Source organism: Oryctolagus cuniculus, chromosome 12 (genome assembly GCF_964237555.1).
Source record: "Oryctolagus cuniculus chromosome 12, mOryCun1.1, whole genome shotgun sequence".
NCBI classification, from domain to species: Eukaryota; Metazoa; Chordata; class Mammalia; order Lagomorpha; family Leporidae; genus Oryctolagus; species Oryctolagus cuniculus.
Window position 1 is genome coordinate 52943574 of NC_091443.1, and position 21488 is coordinate 52965061.

General features: G+C 42.8%; 3 gene segments (V, D, J or C); all 3 read right to left on the reverse strand.

Moving 5' to 3' along the window:
- Positions 1-21488, reverse strand: part of LOC103351170 (T cell receptor alpha chain constant-like) — a gene marked incomplete in the record, with an annotated part of 594496 nt that overhangs the window by 539023 nt on the left and 33985 nt on the right.
- LOC138844653 (T cell receptor alpha variable 12-2-like) lies at positions 7819-8916 on the reverse strand. The segment is given in 2 exon segments: positions 7819-8592; positions 8785-8916. Coding segments are annotated over 2 exon segments (450 nt in total).
- On the reverse strand, positions 19536-20408 carry LOC138844652 (T cell receptor alpha variable 9-2-like). The segment is given in 2 exon segments: positions 19536-19919; positions 20033-20408. Coding segments are annotated over 2 exon segments (405 nt in total).

Here is a 21488-nt window from a genome sequence, read left to right on the forward strand (position 1 = left end):
GACTGAGACCCATCTAGGCTTCCCACTCTCACCAATTTGTTTGTTCACACATAAAGCAACACTCCAAAAGCACAACATGAACCCAGAAATGGAGTTTCTTATAATAAAGGATGACTACACAGAGATAATTCATTTTCTATTTCCTAGAAAAGATAGAAAGGAATGTAATCAGGAGACTAGAGATATCAGTTTGGGAGTAGAATAGATACTCTTCCTAGATAACAATAAAGAAAGAGGAGACAGATGGAGAGGCAGAAGGAAGCTGGGAAATGCAAAGCATAATGACCTATTATTTGTTATTAATTCAAAATTTTAAGGGACAGATATGCACATTATGAAAACAAATATAATTCAAAATTTTCACTGAATACAAGCTCCAAATGAATAGTAGTTTGCAATGTGAGTCACGTTGTCCATTGACTGTCCCAGTACCCTACTGATGTCAACATATCTGGGTCATAATATTCTATAGTACGAGTTTATCATAGCTTTAGCAGCCATTCTCTTAGGAATGCATTGTGGATTTTTTCCATTATTACAAAAATTCTGCGATAAATGTTCTGTGCACAGCTCCTTAGCAGGGGATGAGAGAGAACTCAAGGAGGAGCAATGCCGCACACACAGGGGAGGAGAACGATGGGTGTTACAGCAACAGTAAGCTCAGTGAGGTTAGAGCAAGCAGGGAGATGGCAGCCAATGTCAAGTGCCACAGACTTGACAGGGATCTAGATGACCACGTACATTATGGCAAAGAACGTGGTTTTCATTTGTGTGCCATAATGAGACACTCAGGAGTTGTGAACACAGAAGCAACGTGGTCTGAACTGTTAAAGATTACTCTGTTGGCTGAGGGCAGAACACACTGAAGAGAGGCAAGGGTGAACAACACAAGACCAGTTAGGGTTATTGCTCAACCAGGCAAGAGACAGCCATGGCTCAGATCAGGGTTGCAGCACAAAGGTCATGAGAAGTGGTTGATTCTCAGAGTATTTTGAAGAAGATATTGACAGAATTCCTTAATAGATCCAATGCAAGGGAAGAATAATAAGACAAGAAATATTTTTGATGCTTTAGGCCATAGGGACTAGATGACTTGTTAGATGGGGTTGCCTTCTATTTAAATGAGGGATCATTCATAAGAAGCAGGTGAGGGCTGGTGTTGTAGTGCTATTGGTTGATCTGCTGGCTATGATGTTGACATCTCATATGGACACTGGTTCAAGTCCCAGCTGCTCCACTTCCAATCCAGCTTCCTGCTAATTCACCTGGAAGATGTGCTTGGGCCCCTGCCATCTACATGGATGACCCAGAGGGAACTCCAAACTCCTGGCTCCAGCCTGGCCTAGCCCTGGCTGCTGGAGCCATTTGAGGACTGAACCAGTAAATGGAAGATCTCTCTCTCTCTCTCTCTCTCTCTCTCTAACAATGTCTTTCAAATAAATAAATATATATTTAAGAATAAGAAGCAGTTGTGATTTAAGTAAGGTTCAGTGGGGAGGTCAAACTCAGCCGATAATTTTCTGAAATATCAAGTGAGGGACACCAAAATGAGGGTATAAATTTGTGTATTTAACTGGCAGTTATTTGGCCAAGATGTCCATTCCCATCTGAGAGTACCTGGGTTCAAGTTCCAGCTCTAGCTCCTGAGTCCAGCTCCCTGCTAATGTAGATCCTGGAAGGCAGCAGGGGACATGTCAAGTAGTTGAGTTCCCACCACCCATATGGGAAACCCAGTTAAGTTCCTGGCTCCTGGCTCCAGTTCTTGTCTCAGTCCAGACTGCTGCAGATATCTGGGGAGTAAATCAGTGGGCAGGAGGCTCTCTCTATCAACCTTTGTATCTCTCTCTTTCATAAATAAAAAATTTAAAAATTGCATTTAAGGACAAGGTATATAATGTGTTTATAGAGTTCTGAGGCCAGTGTTTTGGCATGGCAGGTGAAGTTGCCACCGACCATACCAGCATCCCATGTGGGTGTTGGTTTGAGTCCTGGCTGCTCCATTTCTGATCCAGCTCTCTGCTAATATGCCTGGGAAAGTAGCAGAAGATTGGACTATCTGCTTGGGTCCCTGCACCCACATGGGAGACCTGGAAGATTCTCCATTTGGAGAGTGAACCAGCAGATTGAAGATCTCTCTCTCTCTCTCTCTCTCTCTCTCTCTCTCTCTCTCTCTCCCCCCGTAACCCCTGTAACTGTATCATTCAAATAAATAAAAACTAAATCTTTTTTACAAAAGAGAGATAGTTCCATTAATAAATCCCTGAGTCATGCCAAGCTTAAAGCCCAGGGAGATGAGGGGAAAAACGACCACAGGAGACTGAGACAGGACTACAGTGATACAGGAGGAGAACGAAGAAACAAATGAGGTCTCTAAATCCAAATAGATTATTTCAAGAAGACGGTGGTGCTCTGTAAAGTCAAATGCTGCTATGTCAAGGACGACAAGTTTAAAAAATACTAGTTGTAGCAATAAATGTGTGCATTACACAGTTAAAAGGCCGAATTTTGCTTTTAGGGTATAAACTCAAGCTGAATGATTTTAATAGACTTCTCTCTGCCACTTAAAAGACAAAGCCACATGAAATTAAATGACAGGGGAAGATCAAAGTGCTAGCTCTGGCACGCACCACAGGGCTTCCTGCCGGCTCCCAGGCAGCACCACGCCCACGGTGAGCACCACATCCCGGTGTTCAGGAAGGGCAAGTGAAGGAGGAGCCCATGAGGGAACAGTGAGGACCTCGTCCTGCGGGAGGAGGCGTCGGTGAGCTGAAAGAGCAGGAACCTCTGGGTCCTCCTTTTCTCCCTTAGACACAGCAATTCAACAGCAGCCAACTTACCAGGCCCCTTCGGGAGAAACCCAGTAACCACCTGAGCGGCTCCTGCACCCTGGGCACGTGAGAAACCGGCCAAGCCAACGCCAACAGAAAGCTTTGTTGAATTCATTCACTTTTACGCCTTGGTTTCTGAAATGATTTTCCAGAACTTCTCATAAAAAAAGATGGCAATCGGGGGCTCTGGAGGTGCCTCCCCTCCACAGAGAGGGAGGAAAAAAAGAAGAAAAAAAAAAAACCAGCTACTATACAGCTAGAATATTCGGGTAAGAACAGTGGGGTATAGTGTGGACGAAGTGGAAAAATTGATGGAGACTCCCGATGGTGCAGTAAAGCAAACAAGGTGCCTTACGCCTCCTGCCACCTCACCCCGGTTCCAATAAGCTTGAACCTGGGAAATCACTCCCATTCTCAGGAAAATGCTGGTGCTGAATGATGCCACCTGAGACGGAACCCAACTGTGCCCAGCCCCTGCAGCCCAGGGAGACCTTCCCTCCCAGGCCTCTGCAGTGGCTCCGCCTCCAGGGCTGTCAGAGAACAATAGCTGTGCCCCAGCGAGATCCCACCCCAAGCAGTCGGCAAAGATGGACAGGTGTGTCTGCCGCAGAGGGACTCCGCCCACACTGACGCAAGCTGCTCCTCCTCTGCCTGAGCACACTGGAGTGACCTCAGCAACCTGCAGTCCCCAGAGACTGACAGGTGCTCTCTGCCCAGTCCGATGCTCTGCCCTCTCTGCCCCGTGAGGGACACCCTGGGGAGTGAGCCCAGGCCCCTGCAGTCCCCAGTGACCGACAGATGTGCTCCATGCTGCAGAAAAACCCATTCTCTACCGCTCCGCAAGCTGCACCCCACTTGGGCACACTGCAGCAACCCCAGCCCCAGGCAGTCCTAGAGATGGACCACAAGAGCCCTAAGCCATAGGGGAGCTCTGCTCCCACTGCCACGGGAGCTGTGCCACATCTTCACAGAGTCTGCTGGAGTAGCCTTGCCCTGTTCAGATTGAATGCTGTGGGATTACTGACGTATGTGCCCCGCCCCCCAGTAGCCTGCAGAGACTGACTTCTGCATTGCACCTGTCTGGGGCCTCTGAAGTGGCCACACAGTCAGTGACTGGAGTCCAAGACAAAGGGAGGATTCTAAAAGTTGCAAAACAATAGGGCCAAGTCACATTGAAGGGAATCCTGGTTAAAATAATTGTTGATTGCACAGTAAAATTTTATAGACTAGAAGGGAATGGGATGACATATTCAAAACTCTGACAGAAAAAAAAAAAAAAAAAAAAAACCTTCCACCCAAGAATACTATATCTGGCAAAGCTATTCCCCAGGAATGAAGTTGAAATAAACATACTCAAGACAAGCAAAAATTTTAGAGAATTAATCACCACCAGACTGGTCTGACAAAAGATGCTTAAGGGAGTCCTTTCTCTGGAAGTGAAAGAAAGATAACTACCATCATGAAAACCCACAGAAGTATAAAACCCACTGGAAGAGCAGACATGCAAGAGAAAGAGAAAGTAATGAAGTCTTATCAATACAGAAAACTCCCAAACCACAAAGATAAACAAGAGGAATAAAAGAACAAAGAATATTCAAAATAAGCAGAACATTTACAAAATGACAGAAGTAAGGCTCTACCTATCAAAAATAGTCTTGAATAGAAATGGATTGGGGCCAGTGCTGTGTCACAGTGGGTTAACACCCTGGCCTGAAGCACCAGCATCGAATGTGGGCACCGGTTCTAGTCTCGCTGCTCCACTTCTGATCCAGCTCTCTGCTATGGTCTGGGAAAGCAGTAGAAGATGGCCCAAGTCCTTGGGCCCCTGCACCCATGTGAGAGACCCAGAAGAAGCTCCTGGCTCCTGGCTTCGGATTGGCGCAGCTCTGGCTGTTGCGGCCAGTTGGGGAGTAAACCATCTGATAAAAGACCTCTCTCTCTCTCTCTCTCTTTCTCCTCTCTTTCCCTGTGCCTCTCCTCTCTGTGTAACTCTGACTTCCAAATAAGTGGATACATCTTTTAAAAAAAGAATATAAATTGATTAAAACCCCTTAATTAAAAGATATATACCTGCTGACATGCACCTAGAAGAAACTCACTTTCCCAGAAAGACACAGAGTGAGTGAAAGTGAAAGTTGGCCGGGGCCGCGGCTCACTGGGCTAATCCTCTGCCTTGCGGCGCCGGCACATCGGGTTCTAGTCCCGATTGAGCACCTGATTCTGTCCTGGTTGCCCCTCTTCCAGGCCAGCTCTCTGCTGTGGCCAGGGAGTGCAGTGGAGGATGGCCCAAGTGCTTGGGCCCTGCACTCCATGGGAGACCAGGAGAAGCACCTGGCTCCTGCCTTCGGATCAGCGCGGTGCGCCGGCCGCAGCGCGCTGGCCGCGGCGGCCATTGGAGGGTGAACCAACGGCAAAGGAAGACCTTTCTCTCTGTTTCTCTCTCTCACTGTCCACTCTGCCTGTCAAAAGAAAAAAAAAGAAAAGAAAAGAAAGTGAAAGTATGGGAAGAGCTATCCCACACAGATGAACACGAACAGTGAGCAGGAAGGAGCTGGCACAGGGAGTTAGGCTGCCTCTCGGGACCCCCACATCTCACATTCCAGTGCTGGTTCCAGTACTGGGATTTTGCTTCTGATCTAGCTTCCTGCTAATGCGTCCTGGGAGGCATCAGATAATGGCTCAAGTATTTAGACTTCTGCCACCCATGTGGGAGACCTGACTCCTGGCCTTGTCTTGGTTCACCAACCTTGCCTGTTGCAGGCATTTGGGGGAATGTACCAGCAGACAGTCTCCCTCTTAATATATATTATATACATTTTATATATATACACATATATATGTATTTCAAGTGGATGAAAATAAACAAAAGTTTTTTTTAAAAAGGGGTAACAAGAATAGATATATCAGACAAAATAGACGTTAGTCAAATACTATAAAAAGAGATGAAGAAGGACCTTATAGAACAATCAAGTGATGAGTTCAACAAGAGGATGTAACTCTTGTAAACATAAATGCACCTAATCCCAGAACAGCTGATTATATAAAGCAAACATTATTAAATCTAAAGGGAGACACAGTCTCCAAGACTTAGAAATATTTTTGTCAGAGTCCTCCGTTCCGCAGATTGAGAATTTAAAGCAAATTCTGATTGGATGGCATTCTTTTAGTGAGTGTCTATGTGAACAAAAATAAACAGAAATCTTTTTTTTAAAGATTTATTTATTTATCTGAAAGTCCGACTTACACAGAAAAAGAAGTAGAGGCAAAGAGAGAGAGGTCTTCCATCTGCTGTTTCACTCCCCAAATGACTGCTACGGTCAGAGCTGCATTGATCCAAGGCCAGGAGCCAGGAGCTTCTTCTGGGTCTCCCACGTGCATACAGGGGCCCAAGGACTTGGACCATCCTCTACCGCTTTCCCAGGCCATAGCAGAGAGCTGGATCGGAAGTGGAGCATCTGGGACTTGAACTGGTACCCATATGGGATGCTGGCACTGCAGGCAGCGGCTTTACCCACTACGCCACAGCACCAGCCCCAATAAACAGAAGTCTTAACTCTCTGTTTCCAAGTTTTCCCCTGCCTCCTGGATACATAAACAATATCAAGACTAAGAAAGCATAACTTCAGTTTCCAATAAATGTGACTTTTAAGTTCTTTTCTTGTACTCCCACTTAGTAAGTGTTACAAGGACTTATCTACCTCAGGCTACAAACATTTTCCTGGCCTTGGGTATAAATCTCAGTGCAAATCCATAGTGCTGAGGAACCAGAGGCCGGGACATTCACAGGATCTTCAGTGCTTCCAGCCCGCTTCACCAACATTTGCCAAACCATTCTCAGTATCATATTGTCTTTGATCACCGATTCTGCAGGTTTTACTCACTACAACAAAGCCCCTTGCTGTCCAGAATTCTTTTAGATTCCTGCCCAGAGATCCTTCCCCAGCAACCTGAAGTCACTCCATGCTCCCGTGACCTGCTGCCGTGTGGGAATGACTCTGGTTAAAGCTCCCTAGCATCTTCACGCCACACTCAAGCACGTGGGACTCCACACACTTGCCTGCAGGCCCAAGTCTGGAATTCTGAGTTCTTTTCAGCCTTCACCGGAAAACAGAAGTATACACCCTCTCTAATTGTTAATCTCTGCAACTACGTGAGTTTTTGTGTTACCCAGTTCTCATCCTCTGACTCCAGTCCTTCTATCTATACACCAGCTGAGGGTGGGGATGGAGTGGTGGATATATAACTGAAATAGGTTTTTTTCCGTCTAAATTCTTGTGGGGTAGGAGTCCTTCTACTTTTTACTTGTTGAACTCTTTATTTAGTGGACCATTAAGCCTGTGATTACAAAGTATGTTATCACAAAAAGTGAAAGAAAATAGAAGGGAAGGAAGGAGGAGAGAGGGGAGGAGGAGGAAGTATCATTATATTCTTAGAATTGCACCTATGAAATGTATGAAATCTGTTCTTTTATATTAATAAAATAAAAATGTATATCTATTATGTATACCCTTTTGCATGTCAATCATCACAATTTTTAAAGGGAAGGAGGAAGCTTTTAAAGGTGATAGATATGCTTATGGCATAGATTCTAGTGCTAGTTTCACAGGTGCATGCTTATTTTCAAACTCACCAATATAGATTTTTAAAAACAATTTATTTATTTATTTGAAAGTCGGAGTTACACAGAGAGAGAAGGAGAAACAGAGAGAGAGAGAGAGAGAGAGAGAGAGAGAGAGGTCTTCCATCCACTGGTTCACTCCCCAAATGACCACAATGGCCGGAGCTGTGCGGATCCAAAGCCAGGAGCCAGGAGCTTCTTCCAGGTCTTGCCGCGCAGGTGCAGGGGTCTTGAGCCATCTTCTACTGCTTTCCCAGTCCATATCAGAGAGCTGGATCAGAAGTGGAGTAACTGGGACTTGAACTGGCACCCATATGGGATGCCGGCACTGCAGGCAGTAGCTTTACCTGCTACACCACAGCGCCGGCCCCCAAATATAAATTTAAATGTGTATTTTTTGTATGTCAGTTGTAACTCAGTTTGAAAAATTAAAAACTAGAGGAGAAAGAGAATGCTGGAAAATATTTCAACCAGACCAGCATTGTATCATTTTGTTTTGTTTTTGTTTTCTTTGTCTTGTTTGTTTAGTATTATGTCTTAATCTCTTTTCAGGATCAACTATTCTAGAAGTATGAAATATGAAAGTCTTCAAAAATGTCATGGAAAATGAATATTATGAAAAATCTATACATAGATTTCCAAGCTCTTTACATAAAAATAAACCTATCTCTAATCCTATTTTCCATGAACTTTTTGAAGTACTTCTATACTTCCTCAATTAATCAAACCCTCCATAGTATTACTCTTAATTTCCATGTATGTCACACAGAAAACCTGCACCCTGAAGCGTAAGTGCTCCACATTTCTGGGTCCCCAAGGGGTTTGGGTATAGACTGCAGGTGTCTGGGGAGTGCTGTGTGCTCAATGCACAGAGATAGGTGGCTGAGTCGCTGAGCTGGGAGTCTCTGATGAGCAGGGAGACGTACCGGCCGGCTGTACTGAGCTGTGCCGTAAACCTTCCTTCTACCTTTTCCCCACTGGCATATATGGACATCACCAGCTCAGGGCCTTTTCCAGCATACTGTCGGTACCACATGAAGTTCTGAGAAGCAGTGCTGTAAGTGCAGTTGAAAGAGGCCAAGGCTCCCTGTGCAATGCTGAGGGACTGAGGATTCTGCTCCAGCTCCTGCTGCTGGCTTCTTACCCCTGTGCAAAAAGACAAAGGTCAAAGAGATTAGTTGGGAGTGGATGCTTACTCTCCAGAATTTAAGTTATCGTCCCACAGGTCTCCCACCCTCCCTTAGTCAGAAAAATCTGCATGTTTCTCTGCCTAGGACTAGCACAGACAGCAATTCCAATATTGTGCATTATGCTCCTATAGAGATGCCAAAAACTCACAGCTTAATTGAAGCCACAGGATCACTAGTGACATGGTCAAGGATTCCATCACTCTTCTCCCCTGGCCCACTGAGGATTCAGATTTAAGCCCTAAAAAATAGTCTAGTCCAACACATTCTTAATTCTTCTGCTTTAGTTAACATTAAAAGATCTATTTCACCAATTAGAAAGAAGAGGTTCTTTTCACCACGCCTGCTACACCACTAAGTCCTCCCTCTCAATCCCCCCCACCACCACCACCACCACACACACTCAGGAGCACCCCAGGCTTTCCTTAGGGTACCTTAGAAGACACTGCCATCTAGTGGACTCCTGATAATGATCAAAGAAATATTCAAAACCCAGGCTCTTGCTATCTGAACAAGATTTTTTGAAGACGTACTTAAAAGTAAAAATTGGACACAGTCGATAAATTAAAAATTTATGTGTGTGTGCTTTCTGCAGCAGTTAAGATGTTGCTTGGGATGTCTACACCCTACATTCGAGTACCTGGGTTCCAGTCCCTGCCCCAGTCTCGATTACAGTTTTCTTCTAACTAGCATCCTGGGAAGCATTAGGTGATGGCTCAAATACTTGAGTCTCTGCCACTCACATGGGAGACTCAAACTGAATTCTCAGTTCCTAGCTTTGGCCTGGCCCAGCCCTGGCTGTTGCAAATATTTTGGAAGTGAACTAGCAGATGGGAGCGTTCTCTCTCTCTCTCTCTCTCTCTCCCTCCCCCTCCCTCCCTCCCTTTCAGATAACATCAATACATCAATACATTACCAAAACTTAAGAAGCATTTGGTCCAAGTCAATATATTTGTATGTGTGTATAAAACTTGTTTGAGTAACAGCAATTGTTTCCAATGCCCACTTTCCTGCACCAAAAAGTCAGTCATCACACATTCCTCTATAGAAATCTGAGTGAGGTTCTTATGATTTAAGAAGCATTTTCTGTTGCATTGCTCTCCTCCACATCAGGCCAGATGACCTGATATCACCCCCTCCTTCCTCTCCAGTTTTTAATGAAATATCTTGCAATTCAAAAGAATCCTTTCAAAACCAAAGAGCTTAGAAGTTGGCTGAACACACAGTTCACAGCCTCAGCAACTTATTTTTTATCAAAGCTAAGGACCATGGGAGCTTAGGATTCTTCATTCCATTTTGTAATAATGAAATTTGCGTGTCACAAAACATTTAGGTTGGTGCAATAAAGATGGAACTACCATCTGCACCTGGAATCTAAATCAAACCCAATGTATCTGTTGATTCATCTACTTTCTCTTATTACTTTCTCTTAGATGAAGTTGTGGTGTAGAAGGGTTAACCTCCAAAAGATATTGATCTGAACTGTCTGCATTTTCACCTATGCAAGAAATTTAAATAAATAAATAAATAGGTCCACGGTGAAACAAACACAGGCAACTACTCTTTCTCCTCTGTCTCACAACCTGCTTTGTGTCCTTGCAGAAGTTGGTGGCTACTGGCCAGCAATGCAGCAGGCCAAGTAATCAGCATCCACCAAGGATGTCCTGATCAACCACCTCTCATGCCCACCAACAACTTCATAGGAACTGAAACAATGGGAAATGTGCGAGCATTAAAATCCTTTCCTCCAAGAGTACATTACACTTGACATAAATCCCAAATAGCAATTTCTAAGTAAAAGTAAATTTGTAAGATGAGTAACCAGTCACATAGGATGGCAGCCACTCTCACCTTGGAAATTTTATGTAAAGGAAACAAAATATAAAGACTTAAAAATAGAATGTAGTCCTGAAGCACAGTATTTTTAAGGAACATGCCTTGTGTAGAAACAGTAATAAAAATACAAATAGGTTAATAGATCTAATGCAGTGGTGGGCCCAAGAGCTATGTCAATACTGGTGAAATGACAGATTTCAGATGATCGACGTGTTGTCCTGCAGAAGCTTCCGTACCTAATGCTGTCCAGAGGGCGCAGCAACTCCTTCAGGTGCCTGAGGGACAGTGCTATGGCTGTCAGTCAAAGTGGAAAACCCATTGCTTTAACCATCTTCATTGTCCTCAGCAGAGGATTGCCTAGATATATATCCTGTATATCTAAGCACTAGGACTTGAGAAGACAGTTTATCTTGAGATAAATGCTCCTGTAAATGGTACTAATTTTGTGTCCATTCTAAATATCCAAATTGTATTAAAGCAACAACAATGAAAGATATCTTTATACATGTAGGGAAACACATACTTAGTTATCCATATAATTCCACTAATGTACATCTTTAATTATTATCCATGCATTTGATATACTTCATACTGTCTCACAGGTTTCTTAGGCTATGTTCTTTTTCTTTTCTCCTCTCAAACTTTATCAATGGATCTATCTTCAGGTTTCCAGATTATTTCTCTTGCCTGTTCAAATTGGCTATTGAATCTTTCTAGTGGATATTTTTGAGAAAGCTTCCTCTGTATAGTCATTTCTCCTCCATGGAGAGTCGTGTTATGTGAAATACAGGCAAATCCCTTGCATCAGTCAGGGAGCCACCTGACAGGCCAAAGTGGTCAAGAGCTAGTTTTGATGAAGAAGTCTACTCCACTCCCACCAGCACCTGGAACCCATGCTGGGAACGTTAGGCCATTGAAAGCTTCAAGATGGGACAAAGGTGAGTTAAATCAGCACAATGTTCTCCTACAAGTTTCAGTTTACTTTTTCTTGATTAAATGCTTGCTTGGTTGCTGTAAACTTTCCTTTAGTGTTTAGTTTAAGTAGACTTGTTATTGTCTTGAAATTTTCTGTATCTAGCATGTCTTTTCTGGCTCCTTTTCCTGAGAGAACAGATATTTCTTGTGTGTTTCTTTTTTGTCTGTGCTTCTAGAATTCAGGTCATATGAAGAGAAGAAACTTCAAAAAACTCAATATTCTATCACTCCTCAGGTCCCAAGTTCCATAGCTTGTCAGAATTCTTTGCATCTTTTATGTAAGATCCAAGACTTTTTGCTGTATCTAACAGGAGGAGTAGAAAAAGTATATGAAATTCATATTTCTAGAAGTGAAAGGTGTGATCTTCCTTTCTTCCAACAGCAACTTCAGACAGTTTAGTTGGTACATCCTTATGGTAGCAATCTGGTTAGAAAGACATTAAAATTGAATTCTGGCTCATCAATATGAATTCTTTTGTTGGATAAGCATGGTCCTAGATCATGAGGATAGCAGCTATTTACTGGAGAACCTTACCATATGAGCCCCTGTACAATGGCCCAGGAGGACCAGAGAGGTGAATACAGTGGGTTTCTGTAAATGCCATGGAAATATCCTTATTCCTGTTCTTTCTCTCTCAAGATGAATCTTTTGAGTGTCAATAGAAATTGAGTACAAAAAAAGCAAAGGGAACAAATTGACTTTGTGGTGATGGACAAAAAGTAACCATGCAAGCACCTGGCAAAGGAAAATTTTGGACTCTGAAATGTGTGGGGGCTTGTGACAGTAATGCTCTTCATGTGCTAGATTAAGCACCATAATACAGCAGAACAGCCATATGGGTCTTCTGGATACCAGCAGCAGCTTCAGTGGGCAACCTAACCTACAGCTGGTTTGTTATCTCTGTCCACATTCCATGAAAATGGGAGAAGTCATGCAGACATGGCCTCTCCTTAACTATTCTACTGTATCAATAGCAGCTTTCCAGCATGCCTTCTCCATCCCCATACCTGCACACACTTGAATCAGCACAGTCTTTTCTCATTCTGCCTCATACACATACATGGGTTTCTTCTAGAGTCTGAGTAGTCAGTTTATGCATGAGCACTACAGAGACTGCAAATATTCAATGATGCGCTCTTATAGCATAAACAAGTTGATAACATACTATCTAAATAAAGTTTAACAGTAAACCCCAGGCTGGATTAACATCTGTCCCTTTGGATTATATGTGGGAGAAAGGATCTATGTACATCTCTCCATTGGGAATGGTGGTTGCTTTTTTTTTTTTTTTTTTGCAATTAAATCAAAGACATTTATCCTTACTATGGGTAAAAATGGATAATTCTCTACATCCTATCTGTCTACACTCGGAAGCCTCTTCACATCTGGGTGAAACTGGGATCCTACGTGGCATGATTAAGGTTAATGCTACAGTTTGGTCACAGCTGGCTTATGACAATTTTATTACTAGTAGTTTTAATTAAATGCTATTTCAGATAAATTGAATGGATTTAGTGTCCACCTCTGTAATATTCATCAGAATGTCAGATGAAGTGGCATACTTATGAGAAAAATTTCTGGAAACTAAAACAAGGACTTTGGAGTGTGTATTTTTAGAAGACAGTCCAATGTGAGTCCCTCATACTGCCACGTGTCTGGCTGCAAGTGTCAATAACGGAAGGTTGTGGCCACTCTACTCGGAGAAGTAGACTCATATCGAGCAATCTTGAAGGGCGAGGCATTGCCTGCCTCTGAAACAAAATCAGGCTTTCTCATTACTTGCTTTAAAAGCAGCAGATTCGCCAGGCTCAGAGTTTCTCAGCTATGACACAGCAGCAGCACTGCCTACCGTTCCATCACCTCTTTAGGATGTAAGACAAAGGGCAACTGGAGCAATAAGCCAATGTGTACACAGTTTGCTGTGCCATAATTCACAGTATCATTTCTCCCTGACCAGGAGTCTGGGGTCTCTACTGATAGTATCAATGAAACAACAAAGCTTACTAGCTTGTAAGAAGGATAAAGTCCAAGACCTGAACAATCTCATCTATAGTATAATAAAGACTTACTTTGCAGAAAGTTAAGTTTCACCAAACTAGCCTGAAATAGACCTTTTTTGGAGGACGTAATGTATACCCATATGGGAATTAACCATCAGTTCTGATAAAATGCTTGAGCAATTTTCTGGTGTACTTTAACGAAATAAAAATTCCTTTTTGGAAATTAGTGTAATGCACTCAGATGACTATTAATCGTGTGAGAAGCTTAATAGCTACTACACAATGAAAAGTGGAATAATTATAAGCCAGTCCATTAACCATAATAATAATTTTTAATCAGAGCTTTTAAAATCTATACTCCTATAAAATGTCTACCAAGGCTAATTTGATTTGTTTCCTGAGGAACTTTTTTCACTTCCATTAATTTGAACTAGGACTTGGACATTTCTCAAAATTATTTGACTTAAGAAGTTATGTTCATACTTTTCAATGTCTTTTAGGTATTCTTAAATATATTTCACTAGGGGGGTCCTAGATTTAGAGTTTACCCAGTTCATTCATATCATACCTGATAGAGTGAGGTCAGTGAGTGAGGAAATGACCCAGTTCATTCATATCACACCTCACAGAGTGAGGTCAGGTGAGTGAGGAAATGACCCAGTTCATTCATATCACACCTCATGGAGGGAGGTCAGGTGAGTGAGGAAAGGCTGTGACCCTTGGTGGATCTAATTACATGAGAGAGTCCACCAAGCACTAAGGGGAAAGAGAAAGAAAACTGAGCTGCATCACAACACAGCAGAGGGAACACACACATGGTTCAGAGTTGTTAGATCAGGAATAGAAGGAAGGGGAAAGAGAGAGAACATCCATTCATCCATTTGGTAAGTATTTCTTGATTGACTACTATGGGCCAGTCACTATCCTATGAAAATTTTCACCTAAAAATGGAAAATACTTTCAAACAATAATGCCAGTAATTGGTAAAGTGTTGTAAAATCAGTATCATTATGCGCTACTATTGAAATTTCAATAAAAATATCTTCATGAAAATTGGGCATGTTTTTCTTTATTCAAGCAATTCAATTTTCAGTTAAACTATATTTTTAATGATGTTCATAAAATCATTGTCTATAATACTGGATAATTGGGAAAAAGATTCAAAGTGATTAATTTCTAAAAGATTTTTATTAATTATTTATTGGAAAGTTAGAGTTACAGAGAGAGAGGGGTAGAGAAAGAGAGAGAATCTTCCATCTGCTGGTTCAGGGCTGCCAATGGTCAGGGCTGGGCTAAGTCAAAGCCAGGAGCTGGGAGCTTCATCAGGGTCTCCCACATGGCTGGCAGGGGCCCAAGCACTTGGGTCATTTTCTGCTGCTTTCCTAGACACATTATCAGAGAATTGGATTGGAAGTGGAGCATCAATGTTCTGAGTGTTTATATCTTCTAATTTATCTAAATCAATATACATAATTAAATAATAAAACTTAATCTAGTTCAAATTGAGAGCACACAAATCCTTCCTTCAAATTGCGGGTCCTGTTTCACATCTTTTGTATACAAGGCAATTGATGAGCGGTCAGAATGCCTGGGTTCTATCACTAACTTCCATTTGGTTGTAAATTATGCTGAGTCATGCCATTCCAGTAGACTCCAATTCTTTTATCTTAGTGAGGGGCACTCTCCCACCAACGCACTACATCTTTGCTGGAATCAGTGTTTCCTAAAATGTGATTAATGCAAAAGTTCATGTGAAGCGTTCAAAGAGGTGAAATTTTTAATTGTTACATATTTAATGTTATTTTAATTTATATCAGAAAAAAATATAACCAGTACATCAATACATGAGTGTGGCTTCACTGATGGTATCAGTTAAAACCAAGGATTAGTTTATGTCATTATTTTAAAGCATATTTACCATACAAACCAGTTTAACATCAAATTAACTAAATAATGCTGTGACTGGTACACAGACAGTGAAAATGATTTTGAGCAAGTGGGTAAAATGCTGTTGTTGAGGCTATAGCTTAGTGAAAGCTCGCCCCATAAACTTGAACCCTGAGCCACCAAGAGGCCCACCTTCTCGGTATTCAGAGCAGACCTGTGGAAGTGATCTGTGGGGAAACTGGCCCAGGATCAATACAATCTGCACTGATGAATACAATAATAAGAAATGGAAATTTAGTTCATTATAAATTGGATCCATCACGGAGAGGAGTACATTGGAAAAGGCTGTTATAGAGAAAGCAGTATTCTCCCTGTGAGACAGAGATGATGAAGAAGATTCCCTCTGTAAGGAAAGACAGCACCTTCACGCCCGACCGGAAGGCTATGCCTGTCTCAAGGGGCCCAGCGGCAAGACTGCGGTCCCGGCTGCAGGTGCTGGGGGAGCACCACACTGTGGTGCTGAATCTCCACAGGAGAGGCTGGAATGCTCAGAGCACTAGATACCTCCATTTTCCCAAGAGGTTCTTTAAGATTGGTGTCTGCCTGTGCTTTCTGGCTTGAGTGAGTCGGTGTCAGAGGTGCGGTCTTTTCCCAGGACCCGCCACATCCAGCGGAAGCTGAAGGACATTCTTTCTTGAAATGTACAATTATTATTGTTCATAGTGGTTAGCTTTATTCTCAATAAACCAACATCTGTTTGCTTTTTACTTGTTAAACTTCTTATTTGGCGAAGTATTAAGTCTTTCTCCTGTAATATAATTTTAAAATATGCTATCTCAAAAACTAAAAAAAGTGAGAAAGGAAGAAGGAAAAAGGGTGGGAATGAGGGGGAGGAAGGGAGGGAGGAAGGGACTATCATTATGTTCTTAGAATTGTGTTTGCAAATCATATTGAATCTGTTAAAAAAGAATTAAAATTGAAATTTAAATCTTTTTAAGTAAAGAAAAATAGGCAAAAAAATAAAGCTGCGCATTCCTTCCCAGATACTCAAGAATGAAGGGTGCTGCTCCAGGGTGTGTAGGCTGCTCACTCCTGTTTAAAGAGAACTGCAGACAGAAAATGCACTAAGTGGTGATCACTTTTTGAACATGCTCTTTTCACAGATACAATCCAGATTCCTGCTGATAAGCACCCTGGGTGGCAGCAGGTGATGGCTCAAATAATTGGGCTGCTGTCTGTCACGTGTGAAACTTGGGTTTAGTTCCCTAGGCTTTAGGGCTGACAGTTGGGCTCCAGACCAACCTGGTCTCTCCTTTCCAACCAAAACTATTTCAGTAGTGGTTGTGCCACGTGACACGCTTACCCTTGGGAACAGTTACATGTAGCAGTCAACTTGTATGTGTTGAATAAGGATGTCTTTATTCTTTTTTAAAAAGATTTATTTATTTATTTATTTGAAAGTTAGAGAGAGAAGGAGAGGTGAGAGAAAGAGAGAGAGAAGGAGAGGTGAGAGAGAGACAGAGAGAGCGGTCTTCCATCTGCTGGCTCACTCCCCAGTCGGCTGCAAAAGCCGGAGCTGTGCTGATTGGAAGGCAGAAGCCAGGAGCTTCTTCCTGGTCTCCACTTGGGCCATCTTCTACTGCTTTCCCAGCCCATAGCAGACAGCTGGATCAGAAGTAGAGCAGCTGGGACTCAAACTGTAGCTTCACCCACTATGCCACAGCGCCGGGCCCAGAATGTCTTTATTCTGTGCAGACATCTAGACTGAACCCTAAACTAAATTGTGGCTGAAAGAGAAATATTAACTCACTTAATGAAATTATACATACCATTAAAAAAAAACCACCGTCATGCTCTGCCTACCAAGCTCCTTAATAACCTCCAGGTGCAGGTTTGGGTACTGGCAGCAAGTGCCCGGGGAGCACAGTGCGACCACCACACAGATGTAGGAGGCTGAATCGCTGAGCTGGGAGGCTCTGATGTGCAGGGAGTTGTGCCCGGCGGTTGATTCCAGAGTTGCTGTGTACCTTCCATTTGACTTTTTGCTCTCAAAAGAAGTCATGACTATCAGGAGAACTGGACCTCTCCCTACATCCTGTCTGTACCACCTTACGTTGTTTACGGGGGTCACAGTATATCTGCATTGCAGAGTGCAGTTACCTCCCTCTAGGATGATCAGGGATTGAGGATCCTGCTCCACTTGATTTTTGCCACTCACCCCTATTCAGAAAGCAGAGAAAGAGATTAATCTTCCAGACTGAATACATTCTTACTTTTTAAATCCCTGCCTCATTCCCCTCAATGAATCCCAGGTGAACTAGAACGTGGTCCTGTTTCTCCCCTTACTCCCACACCAAAGTACTACATCTTTGCCCCAGAGCCTAAGAAATTGTCTCTTGGACTGCCTTTGGTCAACCTGACTAAAACTGTCCACTAACTTACAATAATAGTAGAGCCACAAAACCACCACGGACGTCCTCAGATGCTTCTCCATCCGTATGTATTATGCCGAGGGCTGCCTCCAAAAGCTGACTTGTACGCAATTTATAGGTTCAGCTTCAACCTCTTCCTCTGCAACTGCTGCTGCTGCTCTTCCTTCTCCTCCGCCTCCTCCTCTAACGCTGATTCTCAGGGAGTATGCCAGCCAATCAGAGATCAAGTCTGTGTGATGCACAATCACACCTACAGGCAGGGACTGTGCGAACACTGCCATCTTGAGGTCAGAGCTACAGTTGCTCAACAAGTCTGAGATGCTTTCTGCTAGGTTTTTTTTTTTTTTTTTTTTTTTTTTTTTTTTTTTTTTTGACAGGCAGAGTGGACAGTGAGAGAGAGAGACAGAGAGAAAGGTCTTCCTTTGCCGTTGGTTCACCCTCCAATGGCCGCTGCGGCCAGCGCACTGCACTGATCCAAAGCCAGGAGCCAGGTGCTTCTCCTGGTCTCACATGCGGGTGTAGGGCCCAAGCACCTGGGCCATCCTCCACTGCACTCCGGGCCACAGCAGAGAACTGGACTGGAAGAGGAGCAACCGGGACAAGAACCCGGAGTGCTGGCGTCACAGGTGGAGGATTAGCCTAGTGAGCCGCAGCGCCGGTCTGCTAGGTTTCCTTCTCACCACTTGCAATGTGGTAGCAAATAAAAGCTCCTACACCTCTGCATAAATACAGATCAGTCATCAAGACATATGCCCATAGGCCTCAGTCTGAACTGTGACTCTACATTATCTTGCATAAGAGAGGTATAGTCTCCACTTTCTCAACTGAAAAGAAGTACAGCAGCATTTACTTAGCCATTTTTGAAAGATTTAAAAGATATGATTCAAGTTAAGAGTTGCGTGTAAGAGACTAGCAGGCACTCATCTCCCAGATAAACTATGAGCTCCCTCAGGATACAGATCTTTGATCTGGTCTATTTCCTATTCCATCCTCAGTATCTAGAATAAGAGTCCATACTAAATTTTTTATTGAATGATAAATGATGACTTTTGTTCCGGTAGTGATAGTATTTTTATCATTCATTTTAAATTCAACAATGATTTTTAAAGGCCAACTGCTTATCAGGTGTAACTACAGGTGCTGACGATAAGCGAAATCCCAGCTCTCCCAGGGGAGAAGACAGAGTGCTTCAGCCCAGAGGTGGGGACGGGGCAAGTGTTGAAACTGTGGGGATTCTTTTTCTCTTCAGATGTGAGTCATTTCTTCAATCATGCCTTTGCTCTACCCCTTTCCTTTTTGCACATAGCCTTGTGTCCACCATCTGATTTATCAAAAAAGGAACTTCTCCTCTCTTTTCATTGCTTCATTAATACGTGCGTTTCTGCTCTTCCTCTTTTCCTCTATTCCCTTCTTTGTTAAAAGTCCTGGCTTGGGGACCTGTAGCTCTCTCAGCACCTCTGTTGCTCTACTCTGACAAGCAGACAAGGGGCAGATGATACCTTCTCTGGCACATAACTGCTGAGTCACTGAACAAGACTGGGGGCTGGGCTTAGTCTCCAAGAATGAGCTCAGAGGTCAAGAAATTGAGTGGTTTTACCTTCAGATTACTTTGACCATGGAGGAAGAACTATTGATGTTAGACTCCGTTTTCAATTTCACTAATAAAGGTTTAGGTATGCAGGATACTTACATCTTCTTGCTTGCGTCATTTGTATGATTTTTGCAACAATCACAAAAACTGTGGACACACAAGCACAGATTATGCAGAAACCACAGTGAGCCGCAGAGGCAGGCACTCAGCACCACGCCCCTTGCTGAAGCTTCAGTTTGTGCTCAGCTCCCCCTGCAGTCCCTGTCACTGTGTCACTCAGAGCACAGTAGTACACAGCCGAGTCGGACTCTTGCACTGAGGATTTCTCCAAGTGGAAGGAGCTGCTGTCTTTGTTGTACAAGGCTTCAAAACCTCTGCCGCTTCCCTTCTCATTGGCCGTCATGGCTTTCAGGAGGAGCTGCGGACCCTCACCAGGATACTGGACATACCAGAAAAGGTTGGGGTATCCTGTGGCTGAATAAGTGCAGTTTATGGTGAGGTTAGCCCCTTCTGGGAGGGTCACTTGGCCTTCCTTCTGCGTCACCGAGTCTCCACGGGTGCTTCCTGGATAGAAAAGGAGATAACTGTATCATCTTGAATATAAAACACTCGGGAACACTCAAAGATTTTGCTAACGTTAACATTAGAGTTCGAATTTTAAAAGTCATTTTACTTACCAAGTATTAAGAGCATCACAGTCACTAAGCCTAGAGAAGAGTTCATGTCTAGAATGTCGCCTAAACACCGTTCTTGATTCTTACATGAAGAAATGTAGAAGACACAGTCAAAAGAGAAATCTAAACCTTAACGCACACAGGAAATGTGCTTGTGTTGGGAAGCTACGCCCCCTGGTGGACGAAGACTGAACTGAGAGGAGATATTTTCCTGGATTTCTTCCAAAAGTAAGATTTACGTCCTCATCCCTAACCTATTTTATAAGGTCCGCTCAGTCTTCAGGAAGCCTCGGTAAATCTAATGACAACTGTCAAGGCCTCTAAGGTATTATTTTTAAGCCATGACTAAGAAGTTCCTTAGCAGAGCAGTCCAGGATATATCTGCAGCTGAGATGATAACGATCGTCTTGAACATTTAATACAAGCCTTTATAAGACAGCCTACAACTCACTGAAATGTCATAAAAGTGTTTTGAACTGAAAGCAAATTAACATAAGAAGTCAAGTCATTATTATGACTTTTCAGCACTATACCTCAATTTGTAGAGCAGTGACTGTTCAACAAATATTTGTTAAATTTAGCAAAAGTAATAGGTGGCCATTGATTGAGGAATCACTATTACTTCAAAGGCATTATATCTTTCATCCCAAAATAATATCATTATACATCTGACAAGGGGTTAATAATCATCATATATATAAGGAACATAAATGACTCAATAGCAAAAATCCAAATAATCTCATTTTAAGATGGGATGTAGAGAGGTGGATGTTGTGGCACAGTGAGTTAGCCACTGCTTTGGATGCCCACATCCCATATCAGAGCACATGCAATTAAATTTAGCCTCTGCTTCTACCCAACTTCCTGCCAATGCATGCAGGAGGCAGCAGATGAGTCAAGTACCTGGGTTCCTTCCACCCGTGTAGGAGATCCAGATGGAATTCTTGTCTCCTGGCTTTGACCTGGTCCAGGGCTCTGGCTGTTGTGAGCGTTGAGAGTGTCCACTAGCCTATAGGAAATAAGTATCTATCTATTTACCTACTACCTACCTACCTACCTACCTATCATCTCTATCTCTAGCGCTCTGCCTTTTGCTTAAAAATAAATAAATAAATAAATAAATAAACTTTGAAAAATGGGCAGTATATCTAAACAGACTTTCTTCAAATGATGACAAACAAATGGCGTACAGTTACGTGAAGAAAATGCTTAGCATCGTTAATCATCAAGGGAATTCAAATCAAAACCACAAGAGGACATAGCTTACTCCAGCTAGAATGGCTATTATCATAAAGATAAAGGATAACAAGTGCTGGTGAAGATGTGGAGAAAACAAAACCCTTGACAATGTTGCCGAGAATGTAAATTAGGACAACTTTTTTGGAAAACAATGGGTAGGCTCTCAAAATAAGAATTGAGTTATCCCATGATCTAGCAATCCCAGGGCTGGGTATATATT